Here is a 27,995-nt window from a genome sequence, read left to right on the forward strand (position 1 = left end):
TGCCCCCCCCCCTACACTTGCGAAGGAACTACTGGGCGAACTGCAGAACATACTCCTGGAGGAGAACACTAACTTATGGGCTATAGGTGGGGCTTCAATGAAGTTATGGACGCCACGGCTGACAGATCCCACAAAAGGGCAGGAACTCGATCTGCCCAGACAGCTCTTCACACGTTTGCCCAGACACTGGGGCTGCCGGACACCTGGCGCTCACCTCACGAGGGCGAGCCTGGATTCTCCTTTTTCTCCAGTGCACACAGAACACTCTAGGATCGACTACACCTTCATCCCCTTCAACATATCCCATAGGCTTGTATCTGCAGAGTTCCTAGCAAGAGGTATTTCGGACAACTCCCCGCTCCTCATAACTATGAGAAACGTTCGCCAGCACCCGGACGTTACCTAGCGACTGAATACCTATCACCAGAAATTGCTGAAGAGGTGAAAAGAAAACCGCAGAATACTTTGAACTAAATGAAGGAGCAGTGGGCTGTCCGATCGTGCTATGGGAAGCGTACAAAACTGTCCTTGTCGGGGAAGCGATCTCTACAGTATCTGCCTACCGGAAGCGACATGCCCAAAAGATCGCGGAGGCCAAGGAGAAAGTATTGGAGTGCGAAAGACACCTTCTTGCACATGGCACCCAAAGCGCAAAGGAAGCCCTGGTGACTGTACAGGAGGCCCTCGGTAACATTGCCCAGGACAATGCACAGACGGCCCACTGGCTTGTACGGAATCAAATTTATGAGAAAGGAGACAAGGCCAATGAAACCCTTGCCTGGTTGGAGCGACGTGAGCAAACTAAAGGGCATGTGCGAGCCATCCGATCCCCGGAGGGAGAACTGCTCACTGAAGACTCCCGCATAGCCGAAACATTTGCAGCCTATTATGAGAAACTCTACACCCCACCAACCGGGAACCCCACAACAATGCCTTTCAGCTTCCTAGACCGGATTGAGATCCCGAAATTATGCGCACAACAAACAGAGCTCCTAGACACTATAATAACCGAAAACAAAATTCAAGAGGCGCTGGCTCAGCTCCAACTGGGGAAATCTCTGGGCCTCAATGGGTTCCCTACAGAGATTTGGAAGCTTCTAGGTGGAACGCTAACGGGGCATATGCACCGAATGTTTCTTCGCAGCAAAGAACAGGGCGCACTCCCCCCAGACCTCGGAAGAGCAAGCATTGTTGTCATACACAAAACCCGAAAGCCCCCGGAAGAGTGCGCTTCCTACCGCCCGATTTCACTGATCAATGGGAAAGCTAAAGTCCTGGCCAGGGCACTGGCTAACCGACTGCTCAGGGTAATAGAGACAATCATCCATCCAGATCAATGCGGCTTCATGGCCAACAAATCTACTCGCATGAATCTACGTAGGATTCAACTCGCACTCGATAGAGCCTCTGAGATATCGGGTCCGCTGGCCCTCCTGGCAGTGGACTTTGAGAAGGCGTTCGACTCCGTGGGATGGGAGGCCCTGTGGGAAATCATGGCCCGAAAGAACTTTGGGCGAAACTTCATCTCATGGGTCAGACTCCTTTATGCATCTCCAGAGGCCAAAGTCAGGGTGAATGGCAACTGCGCCAGAAGATTCTGCCAGGGCCACGGCACTAGACATGGATGCCCCCTCTCCCCACTCCTATTCCTGCTTGCCATTGAGCCACTGGCAATCGATCTTCGATCAAACAAAAACTGGTCCGGATTCGCTTGGCCAGGAGGAGGAGAAGATTGGCTCTCGTTGTATGCAGATGACCTTATATACCTCTGTAACCCGGCCACTTCATGCCCGATAGTTTCCTCTATCCTCGAAGAATACCAAACCTTTGCCGGCCTAAAGGTAAACGTCTCCAAAACTATGTACTTTCCAGTCCAAGGTGGCGAAGATGCAATCCCCCAGCCCTGCCCCTACCATGTTTGCATCCGGGAATTTACATACCTAGGCATACGCATTGGCCCGACCCTGGCTTTCTCCAACTCAACCAGCAACCTGTACTAGACAGATTCAATAGGAAAGTATCCCACTGGCAATCATTCCCCCCCAGCACTAATGGGGAGGGCAGCCTTGTTTAAAATGACATTACCTAGACTACTATATACTCTCCAAAACTATCTGCTTCCCATCCCCCATGAAACCTTCTCCCTTATAGATAGGAACCTTTGCACGCTGCTCTGGTGAGGGAAGCAACCCAGAATCGCCCTCACCACACTCCAGCGATCCGTGTGGGAAGGTGGCATCGGACTGCCCTGCATACGCACATATTATCTAGCAACGCAGATTGGGGTGGTGAATGACTGGCTACATGCATACCCAATCTTGCCGCACGTCCGCATAGAAATAGAGACTATGCTCCCAATCCCCCCTCCTACAGGTACTATACGCCACCAGCAACCAATTCCTCAAGCATACCGAGAATCACACGTCACATCCGACACGCCTGGAGAGAGACACAAGCTTGTGGGCTGGAAGGCGATACCAACGCTTGCTCAAACCATATGGCATAACGCACATCTTCCAGAAATAAGGAAAATGGGATGGTTTGGGAACTAGGGAAATAGAGGGTTAACTACACTAGCCCATGTGATCCAAGAGGGACGTCTACTGAGCTTCGACACCCTGCGAGATAAATACGGTTTGACACATATGGACTGGTTCCGATATGCACAGCTTGCCCATGCCATACGCACCAAACTCCCAGATACCACTACCATACCTTCCTGCTCCCCCATAGAAACCAATATTTTCCCGCAACGCATCCCTTCCAAGGTCACCTCCACACTTTATCTAGCCCTTAACTCCTTTGGCGCTAAAGAACTAGACAAGCTGAAAGAAAGGTGGGAAAGGGACCTGGGGGCTCTGGAGCCTGAGGGCTGGACGGACACACTAATGTCCCCCCGGGAGATAGGGATCGAGGCCAAACTTAGACTGATACAACTTAGAATACTCCACCGTTCATACTACTCTCGTACCACCATGGCCAGATGGGGCGAAACCGGAGATGCGACATGTACCCGATGTAAGCGAGAGACGGCCACCTTCCTTCATATGATTTGGGATTGTCAGGTGCTATAGGTCTTCTGGGGTAAGTGCATGGACACAATCTCCACTGTATTGGGAACGCCAATCCCCATAGACCCCCAGATGGCACTTCTGGGAATCTGGGGGGAGGTTGACCTTACTAAACATGAAACAACATTTACGGCAGTGGCTCTGGGTGCAGGGAAGAGACTTATCGCTGCAGGTTGGGGCTCCGCGGATCCGGTGTGTCTGAACCGCTGGACCAACTAACTGAGCAGGTGCACATCTCTGGAATGCTGCATCTACAATGCGCAGGGCTGCCCCCGAAAATTTGAGAAGATATGGGGGAAATGGCTAGACGCTTACTGAGACATACCTCTGTCCTACCCCCCCCCCACCTCTCCCCATCACGCCCATCACTCCCGTTACCGGAAGCCATGAGACGTAACCGGAACTGCCAATTATTGCCTGTCCCGCGTACGTACTATTACTGGTTAGGCCTACATCGCCTGCGTTCTTGGATATTGCTGATGAGTTATTTATACTTATGGAAAAATGCCTTTGGTTGTTTGTTTGTCTTTATGTTTTCTTTATGTTGTAAACCCAAATAAACCGAGTTAAAAAAAAAAAATAATACAAGAAATCCACTAAAGCAGACCTCGTCTTAGAGACTAATCAGTTCCCCATTGGAATGGCCAAAAAGTCAGGTCAGCTGTCTAAACAAAACAAAAAAGAATCGATGTCCCATTCAAGTCTCTAGGAGGAAATCAGTAAAAAGAAAATTGAAACAATTGCTTTATGCAAAATTCTATAGAAAAGAGAGTATAGTTTTCAAAAAAATAAAAAAATAAAGCGCATGTTATCCGCAGACAGGTTGAGATGGTCTAAAGACCTGAACTCCGGTACCATGCCGCCACGCTGAACGATTGTGAGGAGGGGTGCCAGAGCTGTTGATCCCCCCCCCCCCCGGTGAAGAAGATCAGGCTGCCAGTGACTCCTGATCGGTGTACACACCGACAGTTGTTGAAGTTCTGAGAATCAGAGCCTGGCCGGCCACCACAGGGCTATGAGCAGAAGAGAACAGTTCACCGTGTTCTTCAGCTTGCAAATCATCCGATGAATCAGAGGCAGGGGCGGGAAAGCATAAGCCCTCATGTTGTGCCAAGGAATCTCGAGCGCATCATCCCCCAGCGAGGAGGCTCCCAGACCATTTCTGGAGGCATACAGAGGAAGTTTCTTGTTTGCCGCTGTTGCGAAGAGGTCCACCTCCACGGTGCCCCAACGCAGGAAAATCCATGAGAGGATCTCCGCCTTCAGTTCCCACTCGTAGCTGACCATCGTCTGCCGACTGAGGGCATCTGCCATGACGTTCAGCTGGCCCGGAATGTGTACTGCTATCAGCCAGACACCATGACAAACTGCCCACTCCCAAATCTGGATGGCCAGGTCCACGAAAGGGGGAGACTGTGCCCCCTTGCTTGTTGATGTAATACATTGACACCACATTGTCCGTGCGGATGCGGACCACCTTGTTGGCAATGATCGGTCTGAACGCCTTGAGCGCCAGAAAAATCGCCAGAAGCTCCAGATGATTTACGTGAAGGAGCTGGTCCTGAGGCGACCAAAGGTCCGAGACCTGAAAAAGATCCAACGTCGAACCCCACCCCAGAAGGGAGGAGTCTGTTGTGACCGTCATCATCGGGGCCGGGTCCTGAAACCCCTCTCCCGCCAACAGGTTGCTGAGAGACGACCACCACTCTAGATCCGCTCTCATGAAAGCTGGAATCAATATCAACTTGGAGTCCGGATCCACAGCCTGACGCCAAGAACTCCGAAGAGTCATCCAAGTCCACCTCATCTTGAGAGGGGTGAGAGGTAGAGCCAAAACACACGAGGCCATGACGCCCAGAAGCCTCTGGAACCACCAGGCCGCCATGCTCTCCGATTGCGCAAACATCTGACACGTGTCCAACAGATCCGCCATTCTGTCCCCGGTCAGGGCAACTCTGCAGTCGATCGTGTTCCAGCGAAAACCCAGGAAAATCAAGTCCTGAGAGACAGTCATGGAAGATTTCTGCCAGTTCACCGACAGCCCGAGGTTGAACAGGAGCTGGAGGAGAGACTGAAGATTGCACACGGCTTTCAACGGGCAAGTGCTGTGTAAGAGCCAGTTGTCCAAATACGGATACACATGGATACCCTGCAGACGAAGCTAGGCCACGATCACAGACATCATCTTCGTAAAGACACACGGCACCGAGCTGAGGCCAAAAGGAAGCACTCGAAACTGGAAGTGCTCCTCTCCCACAGAGAAACTGAGATATCTCCTGTTTGGATTCCAGATCAGAATATGCATGTACGCATCCTGAAGGTCTACCACGCTGAGCCAATCGCCCACCTGCAAAGAAGACCGTATCTGGCCGGGCGTGATCACCCTAAATTTCTCTTGGGGTAGGAAAAGATTGAACTGGGAAAGGTCTAGGATGGTGCGCAGGCCAGCCTGGTTGGGTTTGGGCACTGTAAACAGTCGGGAGTAGAAGCCCTCCCCTCGATCCACTAGGGGAACTGGTTCCACAGCTCTGAAGTCCAGCAGTTTCTGAACCTCAGCTTTTAGGGAGGACACAGACTGCTGGAAAGGAGGGTTGAAGGGTGGGGTAGAGGTTAAGGGGAAGCCCGCCCGAGCGACTTACAAGACCCACCGGTCCTCGGTGATGGTCTGCCACGCCTCCCAATGAGACGCAATGCATCCTCCCACCGGGGTCTCATGCGAGCGAGGAGAACCCTCATGTGGCCGGTTTTTCGGTGGCGTTACCACCTGAACCCGAGGAGGCGGCTAAGGAGCGGGAGAAAAACCGAGTCCGCTGCTGCCTCCGGTGGGAATTTTCCAAAGGGGTATCCGTTCTGTGGGATTCTCGATCTAGAAACCCTCTGAAACCAGAGGAGGGCTGGCTTTGCAACAACGGTTTCTGGGTCCTAAAAGGGGTTTTTACCAAGACGGACAAAGACTTGGCCGTCTGGGTGCTGTCCTTCGTTTTGGTGAGCTCTACATCCGTCTAAGAAGGAAAAAGCTCCTTACCGTCAAACCGCAGGTCCAACACTTTGTCCTGCACCTCCTTTGAGAACTTGGTGGCGTGCAACCAAGCCTGCCGAGAGTTATCAACCCCAAGCATAAGGCCCCGAGCCGAAGTGTCAATGTGATGAGACGCGGTCTCCAGCAGATCCTGGGACAAGACCCTGGCATCCGATAATCCCGGCACAGCTTCTAGACCGGAATGAACTCCTCAAACTCCGCCAGACCTTTCCACATCTTCATATTCGCCCCCGCTAACACCAGTTCTGCATTGGCCTGCCGCAGCTGCAGGGCAAAGTTAGCAAAAATCTTCCTTCCAAGGGAGTCGAGAAGCTGGTCCTCTTTCTCCAGGACCTGAGTAGCTGTCGTAGGAGAGGATGCTGCAGGCCTGGAACTGTATAGTGGCCGCAGCCACCACCGTGGAGGATGGGGGGGTGGGTGGACAAGATGCTAGTGTCACCTCTTCTGAGGAATGCAGCCTGTAGCGCGCGTCAATTTTCTTATTGACGAAAAGTCCAGAGTGCAGCTTTTCCCAGACTCTACGGACCTCTGCCAAAATGTCCTTCTGCAAGAACAGGCCGGTTCGCTCCAAAGGAGACAAAGTGAATGCCCCCAAAAGCACACCCTCCTGCGGAGCGGGAGCCTCGGGCACTGGAACATCCAATAGCCACATCATGTCCAGTACCCGGTCGTGAAAAGCTCTAATAGAGCCGGGCTGGTCTTCGCTGTCCTGATCACTCTGCGCATCATCTGACAGGTCAGGGTCCTGCTGGAACACGTCAGGCACCGCCTTGTCCACAGGGGACAATGGAGGCAAGGGCGGAAGGGTAGGGAGAGGCATCGTAGGCAAAGACGGCACTGGCAGAACCACCGGAGGCACGGGTGGAGCCGGAGGCGGGTTTATCTCCCTAAAAAGACCCTTGCAATACTCCCTCATGGGGTCGGTACGTACGAGTACCTGAAGGTTCCTGAAAAAGGCGTCCTCCGGAGAAAACTTTGGAGCTGCCAGAGAAGGCTTCTCATGAGGAGGATAATTCCAAGGACGCAGAGGGGAGGGTTGCCAAGTATGTCCATCCCCGGGGGTGTCCACATAAATCAAGGGTGCTGAACCCACAGGCAGCGAGATGTTGTGCGGAAGGGGCATCCGAGCGTTCCAGTCGTAAACTGGACTAAATGGGTGCGCACAAGGAACCTTATGTTCACCTACAGAACCGCTCCCCACACCTGAGGCCGATGGCGTAGTTGTAGGGGAAGCGCCAAAAATGGCCGCCGTGGTCGAGGCGGGAACGGCCGCCATTTTGCTGTCACCTGAGGGGAACTGCGGCACGTTTGGAAGTGAGGCAGGGTTCCCCGCCGGTGGATCAGGGGTCTTCATTTTAGCCTTTACACAAGGAACCTCGGCCGAGCCAGTACTATGCGGCCTGGAATGTTTCTGCGACATACCAATTGCCAAATTAGCCTTCACAGGAAGGACCTCGGCACTGCTGGTAAAGGAGGAACTTGGCTCACTCTTTGCCCCCTCAAGGGTTCTGGCTTCGCCACAAGAGCGGGAACGGTGAGAAAAACCTTTCACCGATATGGCCTTCCCAGGCCTCTCAGAACTGATGGTTTCCTTGGCCTCTGTACGAGGGACCTCGGACCCAGATCCGGTACCAGCCTTTCCACAGCAGGCCTCGAACATCTGTTCGGTATTACCAAGCCCAGCCGAGGCCTCGGGGCGCACCCCGGTACTTTTGAGGGAAGCCGACAAGGAGGCCTCGGTGCAAGCTCCGGTACCCCACGATTCAGTAGCACTAGGTCTACAAGCAGCCCCCACAGAAGGGGCCTCAGAGTGTACTCCGGTATCCACAGGCCCCTTACGGAGACCCTCAGAGAAAACTCCAGTACAGTTTTTAGGCCCAGAAGGCACTTCGGGTCAAAGGCCCGGTGACAGAGCGTTCAATGCCCCTACTGGACCAGGAAGACCCCGAGAAGGTGTCTCCCGGCCGAGGTGCTCTAAAAAGTAAACAACTCACTGGGCGTTTCTTCTTTTCGTCGATGAAGGATTGAAAATGCATAAGAGGAGTACACTGGAAAACCTCCTCCCAGCGCTCTAAGCGATGTTGAAGTGCCCGGACCGAAAGGGAATCACAACAGAAACAGGAGTCCCAACGGTGATCGGGACCCAAACACTCTAAACAAAGAGGATGGGGATCCGCCCTCGCGAAGCGTCGCTGACATGAGGAACAATTTGGAAAGTCTAGTTTAAACAGACTAGTGCGCGATCGCTAGCGAGAGCCAGAGAGGAGGAAAAAGAAGAAATTCTTCTGCGGATGCAAGTGCGTCCAGTCCCGAGCGAGCGGAGAAAAGGACTGATGGGCGATGCGCGGGGCGGAGCCGAGATGGGCAGGGTTACGGCCGCGTGCTGTACGCCACGTAGAAAGAGGGGAAGGACTAACATTTTTTAAATATTTTGGATGCTTTTACAAAATGCTCCGGTCCCGTACCACAGGACGGAGGAATGTCCCATAAGTATGGAGGAAAGGGGACGGGACGTAGGAGTACAGTCTGCACTGATGCAGTCTGAGAACATGGGGCAATATGACCCAAAATTATTAATAGATTTAAAATTTAAATGTAAACTGCTTTCATATTACCGAGGATTCCCAGGCTGATGACAGGAAATATTCACAGGATGTGAATCGAAGGATTCAATGCTGGAGAATGAGGTAGGTTGTGTATTAGCTAACAAATATGTATTGTTTCTGTGCCCACCTCTTTCTATCCCTAAGGGGTTAAGATTGTTGTATGACTGCATAATTTAAACTATTACCATCAACCAAACATCCCATACAGACCACCCTAGAAATGGTGCTTTACCAAAGCCACCTGAAAAATGTATCATGAGTGCATCGATTTGGGCATGTTTTATGTGGCATTCAGTAGTAAATAAGTTGCATTACAAATATTCTGTATTTTACAAATACAATGCAAGTACCATTTTACCTTTGGCTTTCAACACCAGATAAACCGGCCCGCTAATGAGTCTGATATGGGCTAATAGTAATGTCTGCTACTGCACTAAAATGCCTATAAAAAACCATTTACATTTCCTTGGTTTGCATTTGTTGATGTGCATTTTGTAGTGGATCGACAGGCCACGTGATACGTGAAGTAAAGGTTTAAATGGCTTTTCTTTTAAAATAAGTAAAGGACTGGGATAAAAACCTAAGGATTTTCCTGAAACTGAAAGAATTCCCTCCTTCCGGATTGTTCTCTGGAAAACACTATCAGGGTGGTGCAACACAAAAAATATGGGGGTGTTTTTACCTCCCCAAGGATCTCCATAGTACAGTGTCTCAGTGATGTACGGGATTTAGTGCCCTGCCGCACTTGAGCCTTTTTGCCAACGGTCCCACTTCCTGGGGGGGGGGGCGGCTGTGGGGGACTTGCACACCTGCTTCTCTGTATATAAAGGGATGCAGTGCCCTTCCCACTATAAACAGGGTAATAATGTATTATAGTGTCTGACAGTTAATAAGGTTTGTAAAGTTCTCCCCGTTATGCAAGGTAATACAGGATTTGATGCCAGCCACAGTATGCAGGCCAGCAAGGGATATTGTTCTCTTCCCACTAGAAGGCCGACGGTTCTCCCTTACACTAAGGGTTATTGTGCCCTTCCACTAGGTGGGCTATGGTGCTCAAAGTTCAGGTTGAAAGGAAGGCCCAGGTCTTGAGGTCTTCCTCCAGGCTTTTCCAAACTGAGACTTGCTGACGCAGGGACTTTAGGGTCTTATCTTATTGGGTCAGATATTGATAAAATACATTTGCTACAAGACCTGGTCAATGCGTTTTGTCTCAGGTACTCCTCTAGGGGATAGGAGGTGCTGTTTCAGTGCGATCTTGAAGGCTTAGGATAGCAACACCTGCACACGTGAAGCAGCACCTTACAAGTGGTGACTATACCATGTACAGAGACATTGAGGTGGTGTTTAGTATAGGATTTCAGCAAACAAATCAACATGTGCAGTGTGACAAATTCCCATATTTCTATGCTGGATGTTTTTTATTTGGGAGATCCTGGTGGCGGCCACCTGATGCAGGCCCCAAAGGGAGTATATAGAAGATCCCCAAAGGTCACCAAGGGATTCAACAGTGGGGCTTGGTTCATAGAAAGACAGAGGCTCACATTAAATGGTAAATCCAGTAAGCACTGGAACATGCATGCAACTACTTGTGCAGTCCCCAGAACTGAATTAGGAAACCACACATCATAGGAAGCCACAGACTGTTATAGCCTCCTTACTATCCATGACCACCTCTTAGCAAATATAAGGAAGCGGTCTCTTGAATAGCTGAAGGGAAATTATGCAGACACTGGCTGTCCACAGAGCACATGGCACAAATGAGGAGATATGGTTCGTAGAGAGACAAGTCTGCGAAAAAGTGAAAAGAATTAAACAATGCAGCGGGGAAAGCTGAAAAACGCAAACTCACTCGAGCCTGCAGGAAGAAGTTCCGATCCAGTCAGCGCAGAAAAGGTGACTGGGGTCAGGCACCGGAAGGCAGGGCTATGGGGGGCCTGGTATGTATGTTACTATGGCTTCTAGCCACCTACAAGAACCTTCCCCGACAGGAAGTATAAATTGCAAGGTGGAGTCGAGGAAACCTTGTGACCGAACAGCTTTTCCTTTCTATCCGCCTACTGCATCTGCAGAGTTTTCATGACTAAACGTTTTCCTCTCAAGGCCCACTTAGAGTTTTCCATTTTCATTAATGAACCAATCTTCCCTACTTGGGGCCTAAAGAAACACGGTTTTCCTTTTGTATGAAAGTGAACACAGCAGATGAGCAACCGGCTCTTTTAGAACATCATGAGTGAGTGTAGATAAGTGCCAGGATTAGTGAAGCTAATCAAGAAAGGTTAGTCCAAAGGTATGCCCATACCAAATGCCCCAGTTCAACTTAACTGAACCGTATCGCATCCAAAATAGCAGTAATTTCATTTGCCATTTTGCACAAACCTTTGGTGGAATTCTTTTTCAAAAGAAACTTTAACGGCAGTGACCGTTCTGGTACAGAAACTGGAAAAGGACAAGGAGGTATTGTAAGTAACTTCCTCTTTATTTTTACACTAAAAACCAGCGCTGTCCCTGTGTTTAAGATTCTAATGTAAAGCAACATATATCAAAAGGGGTGCATGTCAATCCGAAATTAAGAAAGTCCTCTGTCCAGAAACCGGTCCTAGCCTAGTCTCTGAACCTACCATTGCTAACAAAACAAAGGAAATCCACATAAAATAACACTGGGACCCCTAGTCCTTGTTATGGAATTGTGGCAGTTTTCTGACCCCGACCCTGATGTTCTCTTCTTTGGGCTGTGTGGCCCGTTTGCACAGGCTATATCTGAATGTCCACAAAAAGGTCTGGGAGTCCCTCTACTGAGAACGAACATGGCCAAGTAACCTGTTCTATTGGGGGGGGGGGGTGGAGAGGTGCCCCCTCGCGAGGGTCTACAACCACATTTTAGCTCACTGTACCTTTCACAGAAGAGAATTAACTATTTGCCTATCAGTCTTTGTCCCACTCACAAGGGCAGTCCAGCACCGAAATGCTATGCAATTCTCCTCTGAACAAGAGTACCTGCAGCAACCCATGTGATCACAGACTAAGTGGAGGACACTCAATCTGATACTCTCTAAGTGGAAGACTAGTGGGCAGGGAAGATTGTGTTTACATGTTATTTAAATACATGGTTTCCTGATACTCCAAGGTATGCTGGACAGGATGTGAATAAAATATGTTTTCTTTTCATACATAAATGGTTGAAACAATCATTTAACAAATAAATTACCTGAGAACAGCATCATCAAGTTCTTGAGGACGGTTAGTTGCTCCCATTACCAGTACTCGGTCATCCCCACCAGATTGAACCTATTTTTAAACAAAAATGATGTACATGAAGGTTTTTTTCAATGTGAATGTTTTGTAGGGAGGTTACACAAGAGAAAAACATACTAAGAACATATCATTAGGCTGTGCCTGCGATAAAGAAAAGGGAGCGGTGATAGAAAATTGGCAACATGCCATCTGCTTAGCTCACACACATTCATGCATTTCGTCAAATTAAGTTTGATTCCAAGGACTTACTCAAAGCACACTTTTAAGCAATAATGGCAATTAAAGCAACACATCTAATGCACAAAATGTTGAAATATAAGGAGTAATTTATCTTTGTTTGAATTATGCAGGCCCATCGTCATTCATAAATTTACAAATGTAGCAAGCATGCGGAACAACATTTGTTTCCCTTCACAACAGCCCTAGTTTTTCCAGCTCAGTTCGGAAATCATCCACAGGGTGCTACGGTTTGATGCTTTGCATAAAGGGTGCTCGAGTCATGAGGTAATAAATGATTTGCACGAGGACAACATTTGGACTCAACACGAGAGAGTGATCTTTCACTTTTGGCAAGTAGGTAGTGGTGTTCTGTGAGCATGTGGAGAACTGGTATTCAAGCCGGGAACAGTGACTTATGCCTGGCTAATTGTTCATTTTTGTACACGTTCATGTATTGCTGCATCATTGAGCTCCTGTATTTGTGTTGGTTACTACCATCTTAATGTTTTCTGTAATACGAGATGGGCAATTCGATTTGAATTATTTTTAAAGTGGTATCTTCATGACCTCTCACATTCCATCCTTAGTGTGCGATGGATTTATTCTCAAAAGGTAAGAAAGTATCAAATACTTCCAATCCACCTACAACAGAAATGTCACTAAAGGCAAAGAGGAGATGGGCGATTGGAAACATATTGCTGTAGCCATTCAAATGACTGACCCGGGATGCACCACTACATCTCAAATGCCGTATTACATCTGCTGATAGCCATTATGGTGAAGGACAGAAGAGTAGTGCCATCAGAGAAACTTGGGTGCAGAACAAAGAAACGCTATGAAATTAGTAGAAGAGATTCACATGACCATTTTGTGCAACCAGGCCTCAAACCCTATTTTAGGATCTACAAAGTGATAAGGGTTGGGAAGGCGCGAGTTAAGATTCAGACAGCAGTCTTAAAAATCCCAAGTAATTACTGTCTGATAAAAAATACTGGATTGTGTAGTGGGCTTTGAGATTAACAGTCACTTTTTGTGCATTTTTAATCACACATGTTGATGGGGCCCAATGTCCGACCCTCTCACTTTTTCCAATACCAAAGGGAAGCGGGTGCAACAACTGACCTCAAGTATTAAAAAATAAAACAGGACGAGGATAATAAAATGACAGGTTTCAATCCCCAAGACTGCAAAACATTAACAAAAGTGGTTAATGCACGGCTGGTCAAACATGAAGTAGTCCATGCAATGTATAGACGCAAGAACTGGCTCTCTTAAAGGTGGTCCATGACACAGAAAAACCTCTGATGGTTCCCGACAGTAGGCTTGTAGACAGGAGGTTGCAAAATGGAACTTGATGACACATCTAAGCCACAGTTAGTCCCAGTCACAAAGAACCCAACAGATCTCAATATCCACCTTGATGAGAGTGCAGGAGACCCATCACTAAATCTCGACACACAAGTAAGGCCAACTCCAAAAGGAACAAGGTGCTGGTCAAAAACCCTCCAAGGTGAAGTACCAAATCCAAAAGTGGAAAGTTGGGCGAGCCCATAGGAGGGTGCGACCGGGAGGTCAGTTCAAAAATTAAACTGTGATCCAGAAGAAAAAGGGTAAGCAAGCGAGAAATGGAAAAGGAAGTCTTGGGTTTGCCAAGCAAGGCAGGGAAACCAAATAGGATATAGACCTGGTACTTCTGGCAGCAGGGGGGCAACATACTACTGCATTTCTTAATGGCGGGAGGGCAGCCTCCCATACACCATGTTCTGGACCAGAGGAGTGTGATCATTAGTTCTTACAATTCATAGAAATGTGATGGGAAAAATAAAATCTGATGAAATGTTGCTACGACGAGGGCCAAAGGACCACAAACAAACCTGCAAAATTAACAACTCCAAAGGAAAAATCTATTCTCGCCTGTTAGATGTGGCTGAATTGCTGTTCTACCAATCCCTATATACTTGTGACAAAAGCAATATCAAACAGAGTGCCTATATGAATGAGCTGAGTTTATGAACAATTATCTCATTGTACGAACCAGCACCAGATGCTCCAGACATGCTGGAAGAGGTCATTCTGAAAATAAAAACTATTAAAACAGACATATCACTAAAGTCCTGATACATTTTCTGGCTTCTTCTTTAAAACTATTGGCACAACTCTGTTTCAACACACATTTCTGAGACTCATTCATGTAAATTTGTCAGGCAATCAACAGCTGATAACAGTGGACAAGGGCCCTCAAATAAAATGGCCTTAACATGTTCAGGACCCCTGCAGGATGGGTTTCAATATCTTCAGTAACTGGTAAGAGAATCTGTATCACCAGATTTCCAGCCCAATTACACAGAGCCTGTTCTCAAACCATCAAGCACTGTAGAAAACTATACCCAAGGAAACCAACTGCTTCCCCCATCGGTTTGCATGTTGTCTTGACTCCTTGCCTTGGATCCTTGCCCATCCTATGATCCCCTATGTTAGTATCCGGAATGCATCCTCCATAATTTGCTGTAAATGTACCAGATGTGACCGCCCCCACCCCTTCTCTGGTGCATTTCCTCACCGCATCACCTCCCTCCCCCCTGCTCTGACTCAGGATCTGGCATGGGGCCATGGAGCTTTGCTCCGAAGGGTCCTCAGAAGCATCTTATTTTAAATTCAAATTTATTAAATCGGATTTCCCCATTAACAATAAAAACAACTCAACATAAACACCAAATAAATCAATATCCCCAGATGCAAAAACAACCCACCCACCAACCAACCATAATATCATACATCTTTCACATGTGGAATGATCTAAAACCTTAAATACAATTAAAACATATCCCTCATGAAATTGGGCAAAGTGACCCAAATAAGTATATATCAAATTCTACTACTGATCTGCTGAATTTAAATGCAAAACTTTACGCAGATCTTTGTGAAATAGACTGCACTCCCCGCTTTCAACCATAATTGACCCAGATCATACTGATTTTGTGAATAATTTAGCAGATCTTCTGATTTCAAGATTTTGGCAAACTGTTGCAGAAAACAAACCTGCAACACTTTCCATTGGTCACAATGAATTCATTTGATGGAGTGAGTTGGACATGTGCAAAAGGCTTTAGAAAAAAATAGACTTTGGGGGCAATGCCAACCAAACAGTAAGGATTTATTATGGAAATTCCTAGTCATAGCACTCCACAGAGATTCCAATACGACACATTATTATCAAAGAAAGAACCCAGCCGGAATATCTCTAGTCCCCCCGCCCCCCATTTACTTGCAATTAGCATGGTACCCTTTGCATAAAGAATTTGGTAGACCAACAAAATAAAGGGGAGCCTCGAAGGGTAGCATACGTTTTGCATACTTGTCGTTAATGTCCTAGTTTCATCCTTAATTTCTCCCTTTATTTACTACCAGAACTGGATAAAGAGTTCAAAATATGTAGTTAAGCAAACATAATCGTATACTCCAAATTACTACTCAACTAGGAGGCGTAATATGAGAATGTACAAGGAGAAATGGGGCAATATAGAGACCATATGGATTGGCATTTATTTTATTTATTACATTTGTTACACGCCCAGACCCTTAGGTATCACGGCAAGGTTACAGACAACTTATTAAAACATTCATTATTAGGCCATTATGGTGCAGTTACAGTAATATTTACAGCAATGCATATAAACAGGACAGAGATCACATAAAGAACAGTTATTTACTATAGGCACTGGTACAGCACAGGTACAAGAATATTTACAGGTAGTATGGTGGCGGTTTATTGGTCTTGGTTAAATAGCCACGTTTTTAACAATAATTTTCTGAAACCCGTGAAAGTTTCCTCATTTTCGATGAGCGGTAGGGAGTTCCAGTGTTTGGGGGCTAGATATTGGAAGCTGCCACTTGCTCTAGTATTTTTGTAGCGGGGCATTGCTAAGAGTGAATGATTATTGGGCCTTAGGGATCTAATGAATTGGAGACCAAAGCACTGTGCAACCTATTATGGTTACCAAGAGGAGCAGACCAGAATCATTAGACACAAAAACAGTAACTAATACTATGCTTGAGTTTTGGGAGACAATATCAATAAAGAAATCTCTTACAACTATTCCTTCGGCCTTCACCTTATCATTCACTGCAGCTAATGAGGTGAGGACATTTCAGAAATGGAGGGCAGGAGTTGGATTGGCATGTTCTTTGAGAAATGCAAGACAGACCAAAACAATACTAGAATTACTTTACTTAAGATGTGATATTGGGTGACGTAACCTGAAACAAAGAAGCCATAAGCACAGAATTACTGTGAGGAAAACCCCCAAATGACCTTGCAAGTGAATCGTGGGTTCACCAGGGGGTGTTAATCAGCCTGGGAGTAGGCCATCCCTGAGCCCATTCCATCCTCCCCCAAATAAGCTAAACAGAGAAGGAAGAGGCTCATTAAATTGCCAATCTTAGATGTTCATGCCCTCACTAGGACCCATGGGGCGCCCCACAGACTTATTCTCTCAGCCCTACCAATATTGTGCCCTTGGGAACAAGCAGGGCAGGGCTCAAGTCGCGGGTACACGCGGGTGGACATCGTCCACCCACTTTTTTCAGAGGGTGGACGCCGTCCCCCCTGGGTATTTTAGAGGCTGTCTGGCTCCGTTTAGAAAAAACACAAGCCATTGTGTTTTCAAACTCATGCTGTCCTTGGGATTCGAACCACGTTCACCAGGTTCACAGGCCGGGCTCTTCACCACTACACCAAATTATGCTGATAAATTAAATGTGCTCAAACAGTGTGTCAACACTAGACAGGCTGGGTTGCAGCCTGCATCTGTCTAGTAACAGAGTAATTATTGTATTTATTTTAATTTCATTGGCTGTTGTTTGTAAGCTAATTAAATGTGTTAACACTGGCTGGCGTGGGCGCAGTGGCGCACGAGAGCTGTAGCAAAGCAGTCTTCATTTGTTGTGGTCTGTACAGTTTAGCAGCATAGTGTAAAGCTTAGGGTTTGGCCATTATTGAGTCATGTTCATCAAGTAGGAACTTCAGTGGTACAATGACAAGCACCAGCATCCTCACTCTCAGGGCTCATAGCTCAACTGACTCTCTCAGAACAGCAGTCATGCAACAACATTCTACCTGGTCACATTCTGTGTTAGTCAACCCAACATTCTATTTATTCTACCAGAATACAGGAAAAGTCAAATCACTACACATAGGCCCGGAGAGCCAGGGTGTGGTTGGGTTTGGCTTAGTTGTGCCTGCTCGCTTCTCAGCCGAGAGTCCCCAACTCCAAAGACAGAAGAAGCCGAGCGTGGACCTGTATGTGTGTGGCCGGCCTCCTTGATGTGTTACAGGTAAGTGGAAGTTTTAATGAGTCGACTCTTTCCTGTCTGTACTATACGAAAGTCTGTGTAAGACTAATTGTATGCCTTGTGCCCGCAGCCTGGATGCAGCTGGCACGTGTGTGTCCACGAGCCAGCCACATACAGTTTGGTGTATTTCAGGCAATACAGCCATGGATGCAGCTTTTGTGCGTTTGGCCCGGCCCCTGCCTTTGAATTAATCAATCCTTTATTAGTCAGAATGCTTGCTGCTAAGGCACCGTCAGCCGATTCATTAAGGTGTCCCTAAAAACAAAGGCATGATGACGGCCTATTTAAATGTCAAATAGGCTCTGCAATGTAAAATCCAAACATTGCGATGTTTGAAATGTTGTATATTTTATTGCAAGAAAAAAAACAGTGACAATTAAAATATAAAAAAATTACTTTTCCAATGTCCTTGTGAAAGGGTTAGCTCGCAAGGATTTTAATTTCACGTTAATTATGTTCCTATGAAGCCTCCTTAGGCAGTTTCAAAGGCTGATCTGTGCGCTCCCTTTTCCGGACTCTTTTCTGTGTCACAGTGAGCTGGCCCTGCAGCCTCCTCTACCTCTTCAGTTAACAATCCCTAATCTGTGGTGACTGTGGTTGGTTTGCTATTTAACCAGCTCCATAATCCCTTTGCCCAACTGTGGACACCTGCCGTCTACAGTGTGTGAAATAAGTTTTACTGTGCCATGCTGCTTGTTGGCACAGGTCTACCTTTCATTTAGAGCTTATTGTGCTTCTGTCTGCATTTCCTTGCCTGGCCGTGCTTGAGCAAAGTTTGCACCTTTTCTACAGTGCAGAAATTGGGCTTGCACTGGTGCTGTTTTAGCTCAACTGGTTCGATGTGCTGTAAGGTGCAAGAGAAGGGTGTGTATGGCTGCTGCCGATGCCTATCCTATGCCAGATAAAAGCGGTCCCCATTGCTGCATCTTATCTTGCTCCTCTTCGCTCCATTTGTCAATCTTCTATTCAAGTTCTCTCTTCTCGTGGTCATCGAGATTCAATCACTTCTGCACTCCACTCCTTGCATTAGCTTTCCTTTGAAAATCACTTATATTTTCTTTGTATTGTTTTTAAGTGCCTTTAGGGCCTCGCCCCTTGTTATCCATCTTCTTTAGTTCCTTTTTATTCTCAAGCTCATTCCCTTCGCTCTGAATCTTTTTCTATTTGGCTGTTTCTCGTTCCCCATCACGTTTCCGTTCATTTGCTCTTCTTGCACCTAGACCTGGAATTCTCTTCCTCTTCCTTCTGTTTCTTCTTTTCAAGTCCTGTTTAAAAACAAATCTCCTTACTTGCTGATCTTTGATTTTCTGATCATCTGTTCATGTGATTTGTTCCATTGGTTACTCTGTATGTGCAATAGGTATTTTTTGTTATGTTAGGGGAGTGTTTTGTCTGCTGAACTGTATTAAATGGCATAGTCCCAAATTCTGCATTAAGCCTTATTTTGTTTTGAGTGAACCAGAACAGAATCTGTGTCAACTAATGTTTTCCCTGGCTTGATGCACCACAGCAAATGCAGCCTACTGTGGCCAGATTTGTGTAGTACCCCGTAACAAGCACACAGTGCAGCTGATGTCACTTCTGGTGATGTCACTTCCGGTTGGCTATGCTAATGAGTCCCCCTACTTTTTTATTTAGGACTTGACCCCTGAAACAGGGCATAGATTTAAAGCAGAGCTATACGTATGCATCGTTGTCTTTAGGAAACCAGGATTTGGTGACAGAGAAAGGCAAATATGGCACACAATAACGACAGTTTCTTTAGGAGATGCAGTCTTTGAAGATCAAAAAAGTATGATATACAAGCCCCACATTAAAGAGAGAATGATGTTTCCATTAAGCCAGACCGAAATTCCGGAGGAGAAAATATATTCTTAAGGAATACCTCTCAAACTATTGACTCTCCAAGGTTGCTGACATGAGGTAGGTCTGACGGGTGTGTGGCAATAGTAGCCAGTCAAATCAATCTCCATATTGACGGTTACAGAAACAAAGTCAAAATTGTACAGCTTACTGCTAGGGCATTTTTCATTTTTGGGGTTCAGCAGAAACATTTTATGGGACCCCCCCCCCTTCGCTTTTTTCCTTCTCCCACCTTCTTTTTTTTGTTTGATGTTGGTCGTCAGTGGGACTGTTGCTAATGTCCTCCTGCCACTACATCTCTTTTTAAGTATAGTCTTCTTGTAGCCTATGGCTCCTAGGAAACAAAGGGTGCCTTTTAAGTCCTCCATTTTGGTCCTAGAGTTGCCATCACTCTCCATTGGTTTTAGGGAGTAGGCTCGTGGAAGATGCAATTTAGTTTTGGCTTCACCACGGGTGCAAGCTCATTTAATGCATTAGCAGCCCAAAGTAACTTTATGGTAGCCATTGGAGCCCTAAGGTATTGTTTTAAGTTCTGCTCCATGACCTTTTGTTTTAGGGGCTTTTCTTTGGAAACCACAGGGCAGGTCTAAAATGGCCACTGTGCATGCATGGGTTCACTGTGACCTCAGCCCTGCACTATGTATAGTGGTTTGAACAGTTTTAAACCAGCCCTCAGAGCTATGTCAGCCATTACATCTCTTGTGGGAGTGTGCTTGAGCCTTTGGTGCTTCTTGAAGCCATCTGATTGGACTGGCACCAAAACCTTTCTTTAGGGTCCCTAGTGTGAGATTGGAGCCTATGCACATAGCTGTGAGTGCCTAAGTATATCGAGTGGAATCCTTAGCTCCGACAATTCGTCTGGTTTCCTGTTGGGAGTCCGTAGATTTACTTAACTGCTTAACGATTTTGCCATAAAGCTGCTTCTGCCTACTGGCTGTGCCCTCACTGTGCTCTGGAACCTGACTCCTGAATATTGGCTGTCCTTTCTGGGCTGCCTTCATTCTCCCAGTCAGATGGGCTGGTATCTTCATGCTGGTACTATCTCTAGGATGTTTTACCGCAGCTTCCTTACTTTGCTGCCTTGGGGTAGGGCGCTTCAACTGTACAGAAGTGTTGTAGGACATCACTGCCCTGCCTTGATTGTTCGTTTATGTCACCTCCTCCGTCTGTCGTAGAACTGCATGTGCTACTGGTTAGCAATACAGTCTTGCCCACCAAACTGCAGGAATCTTAGTTGCCGTTTTCACTCCTGGCTGGTAAACCTCATGCCTGTGAAAGCCAGTTATTTTTCTTTTTGGGTCACTGGGGCTGTTGATCTGGAACTCAAACCCAGCACTGGATGCCTTTCTTTATGGCATTCTACAGTGCCCCTTGGATTATGTTGTTGCTTTACCGTTGGAGGAGAACTGACCTACCTGGCTTTTCACTATAACCACAGGTCTGCCTACAGACTTTGTCCCGTTTCCTATGGGTAACTTATTACAACATTTGTAGTTCTCAATGACATTGTAGTGTGCTTACCTGAACTAACAATGATATTTTTCCTGGAACCTCTTAGGCTCCTTGGAGTTAACCACCAAGACTTGGAATTTTAGCATCTACCTCCGATTTATAAATGCATCTGTGCATTACACTAGTGCCTCTTGATTTACATGATCATTCTTTGCTACAGAGGTTTCCTCCCTTAGAGTGTAACATGCCCTATGGGCCTGGGAAGTGTGAGCCTAAAGTATATCCTGAACTTTGGTAGCCTGCCTCGATTGTATATCCAGGTTTTCTATCTCTAGAAGCTATACAACTGTGCAGTGTACTCATGTATTCTGTGTATTACTTGGGTAGTAGAATATGGAAGGGAACCTATGACTGATTTCTCATCATCATCATTTCAGCTTTATTTTGGTTAATATACCATACAAGCAAATACAAATACATCATTAAGGTTTATGATAAAAATATCAGCAGAGCTAGGGGCGCTGTTGAGCGGCAGAGAAATGGCCGCCGCCTGAGAAGGAGGCCAAGATATCCTGACGATAATATCTTGCACACTGAGCGAATGACAAGGGTTTGCAGTGCCTCGAGTTCCTAATCATCTTGCGACCTCTGCCTGCCACCTAGAAGGCGCAACGACCTCCGTGGAGGGGACAGCAGCTCAAGTGTCCATAGGCCGCTGCGTTGCAGCCTTGCAGAGTGGGCGCTCTGCTCCAGCACACCGTGGGGCACAACGTCTCGTTTGGCGGACCGCCATCCCCACGCTGGCAGGTGCTGGGTAATTCGGACTGCGCCCGCCCGTCCACAACAAGCAACCTGCGTCCAGAACTACCCCGACAGGGGGCGCCGATCAGTGCAGGTTGTAACCGGGTGCCTACTCCGGCGGCGCTGTGTGCGCACTGACCCTAAGGTGTCTTGGTCAGGAACGACACCCATCTCGCCTCAGACCGCACTGACAAATGCATAATACTTTTACACAGGCCAAAACTATTGGCTTTGCCGTTGCTTGTTTTTAACAGGGCTTCCCTGAAGGAGAGAGTCTGAAGGCAGACCCAGTTAAGACACTAATTACACCAGTAGCGTGTTTACAGCTTTAACTCTCAGAAGGATGCTTTGAAAAAACGCTGGGAGGTACTTCTAGTCCAAAATCTGATGGCAAGGCTTAAATAAAGTTATCTCAAAGAATTCCCATGAGGAGGTGTTTTGGGTGGGAATGGCCACAGTGATTAGCATGCCATGGGCAGCCGCCAATGAGTGGGCAAACAACACCTACAGTCTCTCATATGCCATTCCTCCACATCTGTACTCTAATGAAATAGTGCAACTTACAGCACCACCCAATCGCCCAAACGAAAACATGAACCAAGACTAGACATAATACACCTTGGTGCCTGCCGCCTGCGAGCTTACAAGCTTTGGGCAGACAAAATGCGTTTTCGTTTGACAGTGGCAACTTGTGAATATAAAATGTACAGAATGTACACGAACGACAACCGCCACATGCAACTGGAGAACAAGTCCTGGCATTCAGCAACAATTTCACCGCTGCCAGATGCAAGCGAGTCACATCGAAATTAGCTGCTTTGATGTATTCAGACATCACCTGTGCCCTGCAAATGGGATGCAATTGACTCGGCCCATCCTGTTCAGCCGATACAATTTATATTTCTAGTCAGATGCCTTTTCACCTCCGAGGTACAGATTGATTAGAACACATTCCAACCCAAAGTACATATTCCTCGCGCTGAATCCATGCTTTTCCATCATAAATAACCCCATCAACATGCGCGCGCATTTTAGGAAAGGTAGCAATTAACTCATGGGGAATGAATACATATGTTCAAACTTGTAAAGCCATTTATGTAGATGCTGCATGGGTCATTCAGTTTTCTTGCTCGATTCCATTTACTGCATTTAAAAAAGGATGCAATGAGTAACTCAAATGCTGATCATCTGCAAAAATGAATCATCACTGCGCAAGCAGTTCAACATTTTCCATTCCAAAAAAACAACAACTTTTCACAAACATGCATGACACCTTACTTACTGTTATTTTATTACATAAAAACGCTTTTGACAAAACCAGGTAAGAAACACCAAAATCAAATGCAAGAGGCAGCATATAATAAAGGAGTACTTACACCATCAAATTCTATTAAAAATTCTGTTTTCAAACGCCTGCTCGCATCATGTTCGCCTTCCCTTCTTTCACACAAAAGGCTATCCACTTCATCTAAAATAAACATGGTGCATTAAAAAATATGTTATCCAGCAGAGGAAATGTGACTTTCGTTTTTATTTACTCTGTTGTCAACTACATAACAAGTAGGCGATATTAAGAACATAGTTATTGAAAAACACGTACAGCTTTTTTTGTGCATTTCATCTTTGTACAATATTTTATAATTGCATAGCTTGGAACTACCAAGATTCACAGTGTCATATTACATAATTAGCCAAAATTCACAATTATTCAATGTAAGTAATTAAGTATTGATAACCCAGGTCTGAAACTACAGTGCATTTCGAACTGATGAACATAGACCAGAGAGATCTTCTGGTATTACATTCCCAATTAGCAAAACTTAAGGTTGATGGCTGGAAGGTTTTACATTAATCATACCTCTAATAATGCTCTGGACAACCGCCAATCCATCTTTTTTTCAGCCTGTCAGAGATTATGATTTATTCAAAACCTTCAAGCTATCAATCTTTAGATGTTGCCGCAGGTATCCCCAGACGTCTGGGATCCGAGATTGCCGTGACAAGCGATGCAAGGTACACTTCACCGACTATGCCTATTGAGGTTGAAATGCGTGCAAAAAGGCACCAGTTTCAGATTGATGCCACTCCTGCTGCTAAGGGGAGGGCTCCTAGAAACATCTCTGCCGAATGTCACTTCCAAATCAGTGCACTTGTTAAACTGTTTCAATGTTCTTCCACTGGAATTTAAAGGCAGGTTTGCCAAGACCTGTGTGGGCAGATGTCCCAGAACAGGATATCTGCCAATCGGCATATGGTTGATACCACTGAGCACCCGTTACATAAGAATAATTAAACACCCTTTTTTCTTTCTGTGAACGAAGCTGAGGGGGAATATCTCTAGGAATAAGGGATAAACACAAAAAAGCAAGATGCTGCAAAAATCGGGTCAGGATGGAGGAATTTTTCAAAGTCAGCGAAAAGGGAGACAAGAGTAGCAAGATCTAGCGGCCTCAGTCCAATATCCTGTCGCTAGTCGAATCCTAACAATTCTGGGGTGTCTGAACCCAGGAAAGGGTCCTTTATGTGCTCACAGTCTCAAAGTGGCCCCCACACATTTATTTCCTAAGGCTTGGTAGAAGATTGCAACGATAAACAGTGCTCTGGGTATCTGCAACCATGTGACACAGATATTAGGGCAAGAACCCCTCTTTAGACTTATCAATGCAAGCACATCTTGCCCAAGAGGTTTATGGGTGGGATCTTCTCCCTACCCGAGTCGTTTTAAGACTGCAGTAATCATAGCACCTCAGCCAAAGGCTGCCCAACCTGGCTTGAGAACAGTGGCTCCGGTCAGATTCTCTGGGTCAAAGCTCCTCTTGTGGGTTTGCCGCAAACACCAGGATGCGGGATAGCACCCCCAGAATACTCTCTCTCCAGTGCGCTCTGTCTCCGGTCAGCTTTTGGGTCAAGGCACCAGACAGGCTGTGAACTACAATCTGGACTTCTCACAGCTGTAACACCAACACTCTGGACAGCCATCTTAACTTGCTCACCATCTGGTGGTTTCAGCTCCTTTTTAGGTCCGGCTGGAGCAAGCTTTGCTGGCTGCCATGGCATGCCATATCTGTGTCTGCCTTTATGGACTGTAGGGTCTCATCTACAGCCTTGCCGAACAGGTCTATGCCTTCAAAAGGCATATCTATAACGTTTGATTTGCAAAGGTAGCGGGCGCCCCTCTCTCGATAGAACAAGGCTTGATAACCTGTTCAGTGGTTATTAACCACTTGAGAGTTCGCAGCCACTGCTTTTTCTCACTGTGCCTTTCACAGATGGGAAATATCCATTTGCATATCAGTCTTTGTCCTGCCCAGGGGCAGTCCAGCACCGAAATGCAATGGCAATTCCAACCTGAACGAGAGTACCACCAGCAACCCCATACACGTGTTTCACCCTTGTTGGGGATCATCAGTGAGGTGAAGCTGATGCCTCTCTAAGCACATTGAGAGGGAGACCACGTCTGGTTGCCCCCAGGAGACCTAGGGTTACCAATCCCAGGTTCCTTGAAATTTGGTTTGCAAAGGTAGCGGCGCCCCTCTCTCGATAGAACAAGGCTTGATAACCTGTTCAGTGGTTATTAACCACTTGAGAGTTCGCAGCCACTGCTTTTTCTCACTGTGCCTTTCACAGATGGGAAATATCCATTGCATAGTGGGGGTGGAGCAGAGGACGACGAATGCCCTTAGATTGGGGAAGTATGACCCCAAAGTGACAGCAATAGGCTGCATAAGTGACAAGCAATTTTTAGCTTTAAAGCAAAACTGCTTTTGATCTTACTGAGGCTTCCAAGCCTGACGGGGAATATTCATGAGCATGTGAATCCATGTAAGATACCCTGCTGGAGAACCACATCCAACACTAGATGACACAGAAAAGCTAGGGGTTAGCCTGCTTGCCTAGATTGGGGAAGGTAACAAAAGCTTCCATCACTATGACCGTGGGCTACTGATAAAAAGGAGGCCATGAATTCCAATGGCCTATGAAACAGCCAGTGTTTTTTTATTTTTTATTTATTTGCATTTTTAAAGCACTCACACAGCCCGGGGGCATCGAGGAGCTGCTACAGAATTTTTTGTTGTTGTTTTCTTAGTTGCATATTTATAGTGCGCTTAAATACCCAGAGGTTTCTAAGCGCGGACCCGGGAGTCGAACCTGTGTTGCTTCGTGTCGTCTTGCTACCAAGGCGAGCACGTTGCCACTGAGCTATCCTCCCGGGACTGTAAGACTGACTGCAAGGATGAAAATGCATCTGAATTTGTTGAAGCTCCAAGATCCTCTTTGGGGGAGGGTAGCCCATACTAAAGTGATCCATATAGAGTCCATGCAATGTCAGACAGACAGGACGTCAACATTTTCCTTACAAGAACAAGATCAATCAACTGGGGAGGACATCAGATGGGGCGTCCAAAGCACATGGCAAAGAGGGGCCCTTGCCAATCAGCTGTCTAGATAGATGCAAATGTAGCCCACCACGCCGATAGAGGGCTGCTAACATTGGTGAAGGCATAGGGCAGAGATCAATGCAACAAGGAGCTGTATGGAGTCGGGAATGAAACTCTGACACAAGGGGTTCATAGTTTTGGTCAAAGACTTATTAAAATAAAAGGGGGTTAGGAGAATGCCTCTTTGTCCCTGCACTAGAGAAGTTTCCCTACCTAAAACCAAAACTAAGGATCAGTCAGATTTCAATACACATTTTCTGTCAGATAAAACATTCTTTAAAAACAAATGAATTCTATAGTGCAATGGAGAAATTTGGCCTTGAGCGATGTATAAATGTTCCAAAAAGGAAATGCTAACTCCAACACAAAAGGTTCCAAAGGATAGAGTTCCTTGATCCAGAGGGTGATTTCCCTTCCCCCTGGATTTCTCTTCACTCTGGCTTCCGTTCAGGATTTTCAGTCTCTTGAGCATCAACACGACTGGCACACAAAAAAACCCTCCTGACAGGCTTTTTTCACCTTTAATACATTTCCTCTGCCTTTTCCTGACGTACTCTGATCAGGATATCTTTGAGTACATTTCTTGTTTTAAAACTTTGTTCATCTTCATGCCCGATATGCTTTCCTGACAGGGGTATATTGTAAAGATACGTGTTCACAATAAGCATACAATAAGCATATACCTTATGTGCTCTGCCAGTGACTTACTTTTTATGAACACTCTTGCCACTTGCATCTGCCTGGTATACTCTCCTGCAGGGGATTTCTTATATAGGGATTTCTTTATACTTTGAGACAGGAGGATAGCTCAAGGGCAACCTGCTCGCCTTGAAAGCAAGACGATGCAGTGCAACTCAGGTTCAAACCCCAGGTCCGCGTTTACAAACCTCTGGGTATTAAGCAGGTTATAAATAACCAATTACATGCAGAGAGCTACAGTCTCATATCAAAAACCAGGAATTTAGAGTGGGATTATACATAAACCTAAAAGGAAATGGTGGACTGGGAATGCGCGGATATCCAAGACTCTTAGGTTGGAGTTCTGGGGAGTGGATTTAAGGCAGCAGTCTTTATGATATGATATGGCATTTAAAACACATCTGTACAAAAGTGTTACTAGGCGCCACAAGACAAGGGAGGGAAGACATAGGGAGGACAAGACACACTATCTTACTAGGCCTCGTGTCATTCGGATCGTGCAAGTGCAATAATAGAAGTGCAAGGGGAAGGAGAGGGGTAAGTGCAAGGAAGGGGAAAAGCGGGGAGGTACGATCAGGTCAGCAAGGCTCTGGGTAAGTGCAGCCAGGGCAGTGTGGCTCTAGGTAAGTTAAAGGAGGCAGGGGGCTGCAGGGGTACAGTTATAGCCCCCAAGTGCGCAGTAGGCCAGGAGGCAGTGCAAGGAAGCCTGAAAAAAGGGGCTCTTGAGCTGCTTCCGGAACTTCAGTCGGCCTGGCTTAAGTCTGAGAGGGGCAGGGAGGCCGTCCAGAGGGAGTTCTTCAGATAACGTGTCCCCGTCACCACCAAAGGGAGGGAGAGAGGAAAACTATCTTGTCACCCGATTTAGAAATCAGGAGGTCTAGAAAACTGCGGCACTGTTTGGTAGTGGAAGTCATACATATGTTTGTATTTGTTCTCTGCTCATTCATGGTTCAGTCCTATTTCCATCACTCCATTGAAAGATCGTACTAGACAAGTCTGTCCTCTATGTTTATTAAATTCGATATGCTTTACAGACAGCATCGGACCGCAGTGATTTCACGGTGCAGTACCTTGATACGACAGGAGTGAAGAGTTCCTTCTACAAGACATGGCCAAGAAGAAAGAAAGTGGTTTAAATTCCATCGAATAAGCTTAAATTTCGGCGCTAGTATGGGTCTATGAATACCCATCCTGATTTACA

The 27,995-nt window shown here is 46.5% G+C and overlaps 1 protein-coding gene across 2 annotated transcripts in view; it reads right to left on the minus strand.

Annotated features, from left to right (window-relative positions):
- The window catches only part of SPAST (spastin), a 615,111-nt gene that overhangs the window by 247,853 nt on the left and 339,263 nt on the right, over positions 1-27,995 (minus strand). For both annotated transcript variants that reach the window (XM_069606914.1, XM_069606916.1), the window contains 2 exons: positions 23,033-23,124; positions 11,923-12,002 (listed from right to left, as the gene is read on the minus strand). In XM_069606914.1, coding sequence (XP_069463015.1) covers positions 11,923-12,002; positions 23,033-23,124 — 172 coding nt within the window. The remainder of the gene's footprint in view (positions 1-11,922; positions 12,003-23,032; positions 23,125-27,995) is intronic.

Source organism: Ambystoma mexicanum, chromosome 4p, assembly GCF_040938575.1.
Source record: "Ambystoma mexicanum isolate Mex_15411 chromosome 4p, UKY_AmexF1_1, whole genome shotgun sequence".
Classification (NCBI taxonomy): Eukaryota; Metazoa; Chordata; class Amphibia; order Caudata; family Ambystomatidae; genus Ambystoma; species Ambystoma mexicanum.